We start from the raw sequence: 12,093 nt of genomic DNA on the forward strand, positions 1-12,093 counted from the left end.
AAACTTCATCTCTCATACTTCGGACATATTGTCAGGAGGGACCAGTCGCTTGTGGTAAGGTGGAGGGTCAGAGAAAAAGAGGAAGACCCTCAGCAAGATGGATTGGCAAAATGGCAGCATCAGTGGGCTCGAGCATGGCAACGATAGTAAGGTTGGCCCAGGATCAGGCAGTGTTTCGTTCTGTTGTGCATAAGGTCGCTATGAGTTGGTACCGACTCGATGGCAACTAACAACAACAACAACAGTTACATATCAGTCATGGATGTTCTTTACCTACGTCCATTGGTGTTATGCCAACAGTCATTTTCCTGATTGTAGCAGTCACCAGCCTTGCCAGGAGTTCTTCAGTCTAGACAGCTAGAAGGTCAGGGTGGAGTCCAGAGCAGAGCAAAGAATGGTGGCTGCTTGGGACTTGCACTCCGTGTAGCCTTAAGGAAGAAGGTTCAGGGTCCTTTTTTTCTACTCGTACAGCTTAGTGCATCAGAGTAGGACAGAAGGCAAGGACCTGAAGCAGATGCTTTGTTCTGGGTAGAGAATGTGCTGTTTGCTTGAGCTTTCTTTTTACACTTTCTCCAGGAGAATAAGAAACCTTGTCACTTTTCTTTAAAAAATTTTTAACTTTTTATGGTGAATTGAGTGAAGGTATACAGAGCAGAGTATCAATTTTCCATTCATCAAATCCTGCACTTCATTTCCTCTCAGTGATGGCAGTTCCCTCCATGGAAGAGTTACTCTACTTCTGCCTGTGGATCTTATCTCCATTCCGCCCTCCTTACTGTCCCTTCTCAACTTCATCCTTAGGTAAATGTTGCCTTTTGATTTAGAACCATTGCACATCCATTGTGAGCATACCTATCTACCACTTGACTAAAAATTGGGCCACAGGGGTGAGTTCTCTTCTAGACCTGAAGAGTGGCCATGGGCCATAGTCTCAGGGGCCTTCAATCTCTTTCTTACTAGTACGCTTAGTCTTTTTTATAATTCTGAGTTTTGTTCCATATTTTCTCCCACTCTTTCTGTGACTTTCTAATGTGATTCCCTTGAGAGCAGTTGGCGGTGGTAGCCTGGCACCACCTAGTTCTTTGGGTCTCAGTCATGAGACTGATGTTCACGTGTTCTATTAGTCCATTGGGCTAATTGATTCCAGGTGTCTGCAGTTTGCCTCACTCTTCTTTCTTCCAGATTCGGAGAGACCAATAGTTGCACCTTAGATGGCTGCTCATGAGCTTTTAAGATTCTAGTTGCTATTCACCAAAGTAGAATGCAGAAAGAACATTATCTTTGAGGACAATGTTGTGCCGATTGACCATGGTGTCCCCTGAGACTATGGTCCTGCCCAGCCTGTCACTGAGTCTTATAATAAGAGATTGCTAAGGTCTTATGTTTATTGGTAAATCAATAACGACAGTTAGTTTTGGGTTTTAATTTTATTCTTCTTAATCTGTAATTTTCTTGTTTTGGATGATCATTATCAAAGACTTAATAAAAACAAAAACCAAATTCAGTATCCCCGAGTGGACTGCAACTTATAGCTACCCTGTATAGTGTTTCCGAGGCTGTAAAACTTTAAAATTAGAGCAGAAAGCCTCATCTTTTGCCCTTAGAGTGACTGGTAACTTTGAACTGCTGGCCTTGTGGTTAACAGTCCACTACTTACCCACTAATCGGCTCGATGGCTCTTAACAGCAACAACTTATTTCACAGCACTACCAGGGCTTCATTGAGGGCATGTTGTTGTTTGGTGTCATCAAGCTGGTTCCGAATCATAGTGAACCAGTATAGGGTTTCTGAGGAGGGGCTGGTGGATTTGAACTGCCAGCCTTGCGGTTAGCAATCTAGTGTTTATCCTACAGTGCTAGTAGGTTAAAAAATATAGTCACAGGACTCATTTGAAAGTGTTTTATTTATGATGATTCCCAAACACACATTTATACACAAGCCTTTACTTAGAACTTCTGCCATAATTGGATAAACAATAGACTTGCCAGTGTTTTTAAAAAACAGATTATTTTTAGTGTGTTGGAATTTCTGGGTTGCCCTCTACTACTAAACAAAAGATTGCCGATTTGAACCCACCCAAAGGCACTTCAGAAGAAAGTCCTGGTGATGTGCTTCTGAGAGGTCACAGACACTGAAACCCTGTGGAGCAGTTTACTCTGGGACACGTTGTTGTTGTTAAATGCCGGTGAGATCGTTTCAACACGTAATGACCCTGTGTTGGGTTTCCAAGGAGCAGCTGGTGGGTTTGAACCACCGACCTAGTGGTTAGCAGTCCAGTGCTTATCTTACAGTGCCTACTAGAACTCCTACATGTGTAAGTTCTCCATAAGTTTGAATTGACTCTACAGGAACTGGTGTGGTTTTTAGGTTTTTATATGTAGTACATAAATAAAGGACTCCTGGTGTGGCAGTATAGGATAAACACTGGACTGCAAAACACAAGGTTGGCGGTTCAAACCCACCAGCTGCTTCTCAAAAGCCCTGTACTGGGTCGCTGAGTAGAACTGACTGGATGGTACTTAACAACAACATATATACATGCATACATGAATATAAGTGCTATTTCTATTCTAATAAAAGTCTAATTGTCATTTTACTTTGATATTGGAAATTCTAGTCACAACAAACATGGGCTTGTATGTAGATATATACAAGGATACTTCATAAAATTGATGGAAAAGTTGAATTAAAACAATAGAGTTTTTCTAAGAAAGTTTTGAAGCCTCCTCATATAAGAGAGTGGTAAATACTTTATAGAAAATTATAATCTGCCATTATTGTATTTGCATGGTGGTGGTGGTTATGTGCCGTGGAGTCAGTTTTGACTTATAGCGACCCTGTACAGGGTTTCTGAGGCTGTAAATCTTTACGGGAGCAGAAAGCCTCATCTTTCTCCTACGGAACAGCTGGTGGTTTCGAACTGCTGACTTTGAGGTTTGTAACCCGATTCATAACCAGAGCACCTTTATGTTGTTGTTGTTAGGTGCCGTTGAGTTGGTTCCGACCTATAGTGACCCTGTATAGGGTTTCCTAGGAGCAGCTGGTGAGCTTGAACTGCCAACCTTGCAGTTCAAATGGCTTTGCAGTCTGGCGCATTAACCCACAGCGCCACACCAGGACTCCAAGCTCCTTTATAGGAGTTGTTATTTTATATAGTTTCTTTTTTTTGGCACTTTTATAGTTGTTTATTAGAAAATGAATAGTCCTTCTAAATGGATTTAAGTTGTACAAAGTTTACAAACATGAAGTACACATACAGTGTTTGTAGTAAAAGGATTGAAATTTCAAAATCCTAGATTGGTTTTGGAAGATGGAAGAAAGACACAAAAAATTGGGTAATGCTCACCCTTTTCTAGAAATAGCACATGATCAAGAACCGGTTGTACAGAAGGAAGAAGTCCTAGCTGCATTGAAGACGTTGGTGAAAACCAAGGCTCCAGGAATTTACAAAATTAGTGCAGGAAGCACTCATTTGTCTATGCCAGGAAATTTGGAGACCAGCTGCCTGGCTAACTGACAGAAAGAGGTCTATATTTGTGCCTATTCCAAAGAAAGGTGGGCTAACAGAATGCAGAAATCATTGAATACTATTATTAATATTACACTTAAGTAAAATTTCATTGAAAATAATTCAGAATTGGTTGCCACAGCACATCAGCAGGAGCTGCTAGAAATTCAAACCAGATTCAAGGAGGACATGGAACAAGGGACAGCATTGCTGACTGAAAGCAGAGAATACCAGAAAGATGCGAATTTCCGTTTTATTGGCTATGAAAAGGCATTCTACTGTGTGGATCATAACAAACTACAGATAACTTTGCAAAGAATGGGAATTCAGAACACTTAGTTGTTGTACTCATGTGTAACCTATACATGGACCAAGAGGTCTATGTAAGTTTGGTTTGTGAGTTCACTGTGGCCATTGCAACAAATTCTCGAAACCAGCAAAGAAGTAGAGAGTGCCTTGGGAGGGCCAACTGGTGTCAGAATTGGTAAAAAGGTTGAAGAGTGGAGCTATGTCTGACCTTCACCTCATAGAAATCAGTCTTGGGCTGATCTTATTGTCCGCCTTCCCCAGAAGTTGTTGTTGTTGTTGTTATGTGCCATCGAGTCGGTTCCGACCCATAGCGACCCTGTATAGGGTTTCCGAGGATGTAAATCTTTACGGGAGTAGAAAGCCTCATCTTTCTCCCGCGGAGCACCTGGTAGTTGCAAACCGCTGACCTTAAGGTTCGCAGCCCGATTCGTAACCAAGCTCTAATGCTACCACTGCCATTTCACATCAGACCCAGTCTTTCTTGACCCACTAGCAACATGTGGTAAGGTGGAATTCCCTGTGAAATACTTTCTTTTCTTGGCTTCCTGGGCACCATTCTCTCTTGGTTCTCCTACCTCATTGGTTGCTGCTTTGCAATCTCCTTTACTGGTCCTTCACCTCTAAACAATTGGGGGCCCCAGGGCTTAGTCCTTGATCCCCTTTTTGACTACCCACACACTTCTCATATAGTTGTATGGCAGTAATAATTATCATTACACCAAAATTAGACCTTCAGCCTGGACCTCTCCCTTGAACTCCGTACTTGGTTAAACCAGTTTCTGTCACATAGATCCTGACTCATGGTGACCCCACAGGTACAGACTAGAACTCTGCTCCATGAGATTTTCAAAGGCTGATGAATTTGGAAGTAGGGCACGAGGTCTGTCTTCGGAGGCACAGCTGGCTGGCTGGACTCATAACTACTAACCTTCTGGTTAGTAACTGAGTATATTAATCATTTGCATTACCCAGGGACTCTTCATACTTGGTTATCAACTGCATATTTGACAGTTCCACTTCAAAATCCACTGAATTCCTGATCACACACCCCACCTCTCTCCACCTCCTGCCTCAGTCTTGCTCTTCTCCCTCTGGTCTTCCCCATCACAGTAGTAGAAACTGCGTCCTTCCAGTTGCTCAGGCCAATGCCTAGGACTCATCCTTTACTCCTCTCTCCTGCTGCACATTTCAGCAGAAACCATTGACTCAGTTTGAAAAATGCTTTCAGAATCTGACCACTTGTTAACCACCTCCACTGCTCCCACCCAGTTCAGCCACTCTCAGCTCCCGCCTCAATTGTTATAATAAATTCCAAACCAGTTGGCTCCATATGATAAGCACTGGACTGCAAGCAACAAGGTCCACAGTTTGAGCCTGCCAACCACTCTGCAGGAGAAAGATGAGGCTTTCTGCTGCCATGAAGATTTAAAGTCTCGGAAACCCTATACAGGGTCACTATGAGTTGGAACCAACTCCATGACACTTAACAGCAATAACAAACCAGTTTTCTGGCGTCCACCTGTGCTCCATTATAGTCTCTTCTTAAGCTACCCAAAATTATCAGTTTACACTTGGGTCAGGTAATTCCTTTGGCTCAAAACTCCCCAATAATAGCGCATCTTAGAGTAAAGCCACTTTAGGCTTTATCCGTTCTTTACTCTGCCCTTCCTACTGACCTTTCCTTGAATATGTACCACCCATACTGACCATGTTGCTTTTCCTTAAACATGAAAGCACACGCCTGCCTCAGGTCCTCTGCACTTGAAACACTCCTAACTGTATGATATTTGTTCAAAAGTCACCTTCTCAGCCACAAAGTACAGGAAAAGATGTTCTGTGTCACTAGCCATCAGGGAAATGCACATCAGAAACACAATAAAGTACTACTTCACACCCACTAGGAGAACTGTAATTACAAAGCTAAGTGTTGGTGAAGATAGGGAGAAATTAGAACTCTCCCACACTACTGATGGGAATGAAAAATTACGCAGCTGCTTTGGAAAATCGTCTTGCCATGCTTCAAGTGCTTAAACGTGTGTTACCATGTGATCGAGCAATTCCATTCTGAGGGATATACTCAAGAGAAATCAAAGCATATGTCCACATGAAAATTGTATGTGTATATTCAGAGCAGTATTACTCATAATAGTCTAAACGTAGAACAACCCAAATGTTCATAAACTGATCAATGAAATGTTGTATATACCTATAGTACAATATGATTTAGTAATAAAATACAATGTTGAACATGCTACATTATACTGAACCCTGAAAACGTTAAGTGCTGCCAAGTTGATTTCCACTCACAGCGGAGTGGCTGGTGAATTTGAATCACCAACCTTGTAAACATTGGGCTCAGTGAAAACAACCAATCCCAAAGGACCACATAATATATGATTTCGTTTATACCTATAAAATACCCAGAATAGACAAATCTATACAGATAGAAAGCAGATTAATGGTTGACCAAGGCTGGTACCTGTTAATGGGTACATGATTTCTTTTTGGGGTGATAAAAATGTTCTAAAATTGTAATGGATAGATAACTCTGAATATATTAAATTCATTGAATTGTACATTTTAAACGGTGAATTGTACGACTTGTGAATTATATCTTAATAAAATGGTTATAGAAAAAGATACCTTTTCAGAGAATTAATCTCCGTTTTCCTAAAGACAAAGATTTTTGTCTGTTTTGCGCATGATAGGCACTTCATGAATACCTGTCTCTTTTACTAGGTACATGGTGGACAGTCAATTTGTGCGTGAATGAATTTCCAAATTTGGAAAAATTTGTGAATCTTCAAATTAATATTGCTCTAAAGTATCCCTCTGTGAATCCTGTAGTACTTAAGGCATTGGCTGGGATGGTAAAGTCATAAACAGAGGATTGGAAAGACCTGTAGATCAGCTAGAGGTTCTTATAATAAAGATTTATGATGGACTAGCAAAGAACTTCTGGTTCTTGTCTTCCTTTCTACTTTCTTTCAAGTCTTTCAGGTCATATTACTGTCTAAGAAAGCGTGCTACATGAACAAATTCTGATTCAAATATACAGGCTTTCAAAGTTAGTCATCAATTTCAGAGACACGATAACTAAATGCAATGTGCTGATACTGTTTGAAACGTGATTTAAACGTTCTTGAGACATCTTGGGAAATGTGATTATTAAGATAGTTAATTTTGAAGTGTAATAATGATATGATACTTCTGTAAAATATCCTTATTTTTAGAAATACCTCCTAAAAGATGCACTCACATATATGCTTTCTGTTCTGTTCTGTTTTGTTTTTTTGTAGACAATACCTGAAATTCCACCCAAACCTGGAGAACTCAAAACGGAGTTTTTGGGACTTAAAGAGAGACAACAAAAATCTTGAATTTCTGAGTAGTAGGGAAAAAACAGCTGTGACGAGGATGCTGTGAATAATATTGCAAATATTAAACTTATATTTTTAAAATTAATTGAAAGTCAAGCTACTTGTCTTTTCACATGGATAGAATGTTAACTACAAGAGGGAGTGCTCAATAGATGAGAATGAACTTGGGCTTGGCCAGTGTAGCTTGAAAACTACCCAAGCTTACGTCATCAGCCACGTGAGTGTGGTTTGAAAGATTTTAGTTATGAAAATCATGCAAGATACAATATTTGCATTGTCTTCTGCCATTAGAATTCTGGTTTCTTTCTCTGAATAAACTTTGGTTATAATAGTGAATCATAAGTTAATTATAATATAAAGTGACATTGACAATGCTTATGTGAAATTAATATTTCTCTAGATAGTAGAAAGCATTGTATCTAATATCTACTAAATGGTACTAAGTTGAAACAGAAGTTTGAAGTTATTTTGTAATTGTGCATATAAAATTATAAAGCCCCTTAGACTCACAGTCCTCCCTAAATTTGAGAAATCACTTTGACATTTAAGTTTTCTGATAAAATAGACTTTAAATAGCATTTTAACCTTTTACTGAGTCTATATAAATGTAGAAAGATATGATAAATTAGATTTCTAATCAGGGTGATATTTCCAAAAGACATATTTTAGAATTCTGCAAAAAGCTAATGGTTAGGTTTACCTCCTAGCCAGTTAATAAATTGCTACATAGTATGGATCTTTGGAGTCAAAGTTGGAACCTTAGATATTAAAACCCCAGTTGTTGGTAAGTGCTGTTAAATTGGTTCAGACTCATAGATCCCTGAGTAAGGCTTCTGAGGAGCTGCTGGTGGGTTTGAACTGTAAACCTTGCAGTTAGCAGCCCAGTGCTTATCCTGCAGTGCCACACCAGGACTCCTAAAATGCCAGTAAAACCCTTGGTTTCACTCTCCATAGTCAATACCCTTTTCAGTACCATAATATAAATTGTCAGCATCATGGAGACTGCTTAAAGTAAAAGCATCAGAGATTTAATGAGGGATAGAGATCTAAGGAGCTCTGGTAGTGTAGTGGTTACAAATTGGGCTGCGAACCTCACAGTCAGCAGTTCGAAACCACCAGCTGTTCCACAGGAGAAAGATGAGGTTTTCTTCTCCCATAAAGATTTACAGCCTAGGAAACCCTGTACAGGGTTGCTATGAGTCGGAACCGACTCCACGGCACACAACAACAACAGAGATGATCTGGACCACTATGATGTCCACATTCAGAGTGAAATGACCGCTCCAGGACTTAGTGGGCAAGGTGCTGAGCAGAACCTTAGCAACAAGCACTTGGGAGACCAAGTGAAACAGATAAGAACAGTGGTGTGAGAACCCTGAGCTTCAAAGGCTAGGATAGAGCGGTGGGCTGAGTGATTACTGGAAGAGGAAGTTGAGCAGGAGTGAGAGAGGAGGTGGAAGTGCAGTCTGTCAGCTGGTCTGGTGCAGCGCAGACTGTTGATATGCGTTGCAGCAGTTGTGCCCATTTGGCTCAGCCACATCTGTGCCTCCTTCAGTTCCTGCCACTGGGCAAGCTCCATTACCTACTCTTGGACCACCTGATCAACAATAATCAGCAGCCAGTACCAGACAAACCCACTTGGAACTATGCTATACAAACAGAAGTACCACACACTTTCAGTCTCTAGCACATCTACCAGGAGACGGGGTGAGTGCCTGAGAACCCAGCAACATGTAGCCATCAATGAAATATGGATACAGTACTATAGTGTCTTGAAAATGACACTTTCAGCTTACACATAGAAACAACAGAATGCTTCAAAAAAGTGATTAAAATAGAGTCAGGAAATATAAAGAAACCAGAAATGGTATCAGAACTACCTGATGTTGTTGTTAGGTGCCATCGAGTCGGTACCGACTCATAGCAACCTTATGCACAGCAGAACAAAACAATGCCCAATCCTGGGCCAACCTCACTACTGTAGCCACACTTGAGTCCATCGATGCTGCCACTTGGCCAATCCATCTTGTTGGGGGTCTTCCTCTTTCTCTGACCCTCCATCTTACCAAACATTATATACTTCTCCAGTGACTGGTCCCTCCTGACAATATGTCCGAAGTGTGAGAGACGAAGTTTGGCCATCTTGGCCTCCAAGGAGCACACTGTACAGCTATTGCATGCATATGAGGTTATTGAAAATACCATGGCTTGGGTCAGGTGCACCTTAGTCTTCAAGCTGACATCTTCGCTCTTCAACACTTTAAAAAGGTCTTGTACAGCAGATTTGCCTAATGCAATATGTTGTTTGATGTCTTGACTGCTGCTTCCGTGAGTGGTGTTAGTTGATCCAAGAAGAATGAAGTCCTTGACAACTTCAGTCTTTTCTCCGTTGATAACAATATTGTTTATTGATCCAGTGGTGAGGATTTTTGTTTTCTTTACATTGAGATGTAATCCATACCGAAGGGTGTACTCTTTGAACTTCACCAGTAAATGTTTTAAGTCCTCTTCACTTTTAGCAAGCAAGGTTGTATCATCTGCATATTGCAGCCCACCCTAACACTAAATGAAGCCCTAACACTAAATGAAGCCCTAGGCCTCACCTAGATCTAGCCATAGTCCTAACCCTAACCCCTTACTCCTACTCTTCCCCCAAAATGACCACTCCATCAGACAATGAGAAAAATAACTTGGACAGTTAGAGCAGGATCTAAAAGTTACGAAGTCACAATTGGCTAAAAGACAATGGGTGTCAAAGGCAGGATATCTCAAAGTGGGAATTTAGCAGGGCTAGGCTGGCCAAGTAGCGTAGTGATTACGAATTGGGCTACGAACCGGAAGGTCAGCAGTTCGAAACTACCAGCTGTTCCCGCGGGAGAAAGATGAGGCTTTCTGCTCCTGTAAAGATTTACAGCCTCTGAAACCCTATACAGGGTCACTATGAGTCGGAACCAACTCCAAGACACATAACAACAAGAAGGTTGGTCAAGTAGCAGTATCGATGGACTCAAGCGTGGCAACAATAGTGAGGTTAACCCAGAATTGGGCAGTGTTTCGTTCTGCTGTGCATAAGGTCAGTTTGAGTCGGTACCGACTCGGTGGCACCTAACAACAACAACAAGGTGGAAAATATGATTAGTAAGGGCATAGAATTGCAAATATATATTCCTGCTCTTCATTTATTGTATGATGGTCACAGGACAATGGCAGGACATGCTTATCAGATAGTTTACTATAAAAATTGCTTTCTCGAGTGTGTTTTCTAGGGGGTCCAAGGTGAAGAGCTATTGATAATCCTGGGCATGAAGACCTTTAAAATATCACCTTTTGCATCAGTTTGCCCATAAAGAAAAGATCCTCTGGGATTAGACTGATCTACACCTGCCAGACCTCACGTCTTCTTTAGACTACTTGGTTGAGTCAGCATCAGGGTTAGGGCAGCAACAAGGTTAGAGAAACTGCTGTTAGCCAAAACTTTACAATGGAGTTCAGGCTCTGCTTTCAGGCGGGTCTCTGCATTTAATCTCTAATACAAATGCAGTGGGGTTTTTCCAACATCGTATACAAGATTTGTTGTGTGGTGCCATGCCATTGCTTGGGAAAAAGAAATGTATACAAATAGTGAAGCTTACTACAACTGCCAATTGCAAGAATTTTATGTAGGATTGGAAGAGTTTGACATTGTTAAATAGCAGAAGATATTATGTTTTTAATAACAAAAGATAATCTTGATGTTTTCCATATTTATACAGCAGTTTGGGTTCCCATTCAATTTCTACACAAATTTTTCAGTGATACTGGTTACACTCTTTACAATGTGTGGACTATTCCCCTTCTGATTGTCCCATTTCCATTACTCTAGTTCTTCTGCCTCATTAACAGTCTTACCTTTAAAATATATATATACATATATTTGTTATTGCGAATATACACAAAACATACATTGATTCACCTATTTCTACATATGCAATTCAGTGACAAGGATTACAATGTCAAATTATACAACCATTCTCTTCTTTTCTGAGTTGTACATCCTCCATTAACACAGACTCACTGCCCCCTAAAGTTCCTATCTAATCTTTGAAGTTGCTATTGTTACTTTGATCCATATAGATAGTTCTTAAACGTGCATAAAATTGGTCAAGGCAGGGCACATCCATGGTGGACAGGTTTCAACTGAGCTTTCACATGAAGACTAGGAAGGAAAAGCAAACTACTTATGAATGCTTAGCCACTGAAAATGTTAGTAAAAAGGTTCACCAATCAACAGTGCTCATCACAGTGAGATGCTCACTGAAGAGCTGAAGCCTAAACTTCAGATAAAACACAGAGGACTGCTCTCCAAGGTCTTTGTGATCTGGTATGACAATGCACATCCGCCTCCCTCTGCTTATACTGATGACACAGCACAAACTTTGGAGGTGTTAAAGCAGCCTCCCTACAGTCCTGATCTTGCTCCATTGGACTTTCACCTGTTTGGTTCCCTGAAAACAGTTCTTCAAGGACCAAGATTCATCTCTGTTGAAGAAGTGAAGACAGAGCTGTATTCATGGCTTGCAGATCAGCTGAAAACATTTTTTAATAAGGGAATCTGAAACCTTGTTGACAGATGGCCAACGTGTATTGAAAAGCAAGATTATTTTGAAGAATGATGTCTTTTCTAAAATAAATTCTACAGCTAGTGTGCGGATAATTTTTGAATCGTCTCGTATATACGTTTTACTGGTTTTGGTTTTCTAGAAAACCTGGCTAAGTACCCAAATATCATTCATTTGAATTCCTTAGCAGTGTTTTCTGTGTCTGCATCCTGGTCATTTGTTTAAGCCATTTTTGTTTCTTCATGTGAGATAAATTGTGTTTTCTCTGGGGCATTGTGGGTTGTTGTATTTGTAAAAA

At 40.6% G+C, this 12,093-nt stretch overlaps 1 protein-coding gene across 1 annotated transcript in view; it reads left to right on the forward strand.

Moving 5' to 3' along the window:
* LOC102832297 (chromosome unknown open reading frame, human C12orf73) overlaps window positions 1–7,197 on the forward strand; it is a 10,295-nt gene extending 3,098 nt beyond the window's left edge. The window contains exon 2 of the mRNA XM_006871121.1: window positions 7,117–7,197. Within this exon, the coding sequence (XP_006871183.1) occupies window positions 7,117–7,197 (81 nt within the window). The remainder of the gene's footprint in view (window positions 1–7,116) is intronic.
* Window positions 7,198–12,093: the final 4,896 nt, after the last annotated feature.

The sequence above is a fragment of the Chrysochloris asiatica genome, unplaced genomic scaffold (genome assembly GCF_000296735.1).
Source record: "Chrysochloris asiatica unplaced genomic scaffold, ChrAsi1.0 scaffold00160, whole genome shotgun sequence".
In the NCBI taxonomy this organism is placed as follows: domain Eukaryota; kingdom Metazoa; phylum Chordata; class Mammalia; order Afrosoricida; family Chrysochloridae; genus Chrysochloris; species Chrysochloris asiatica.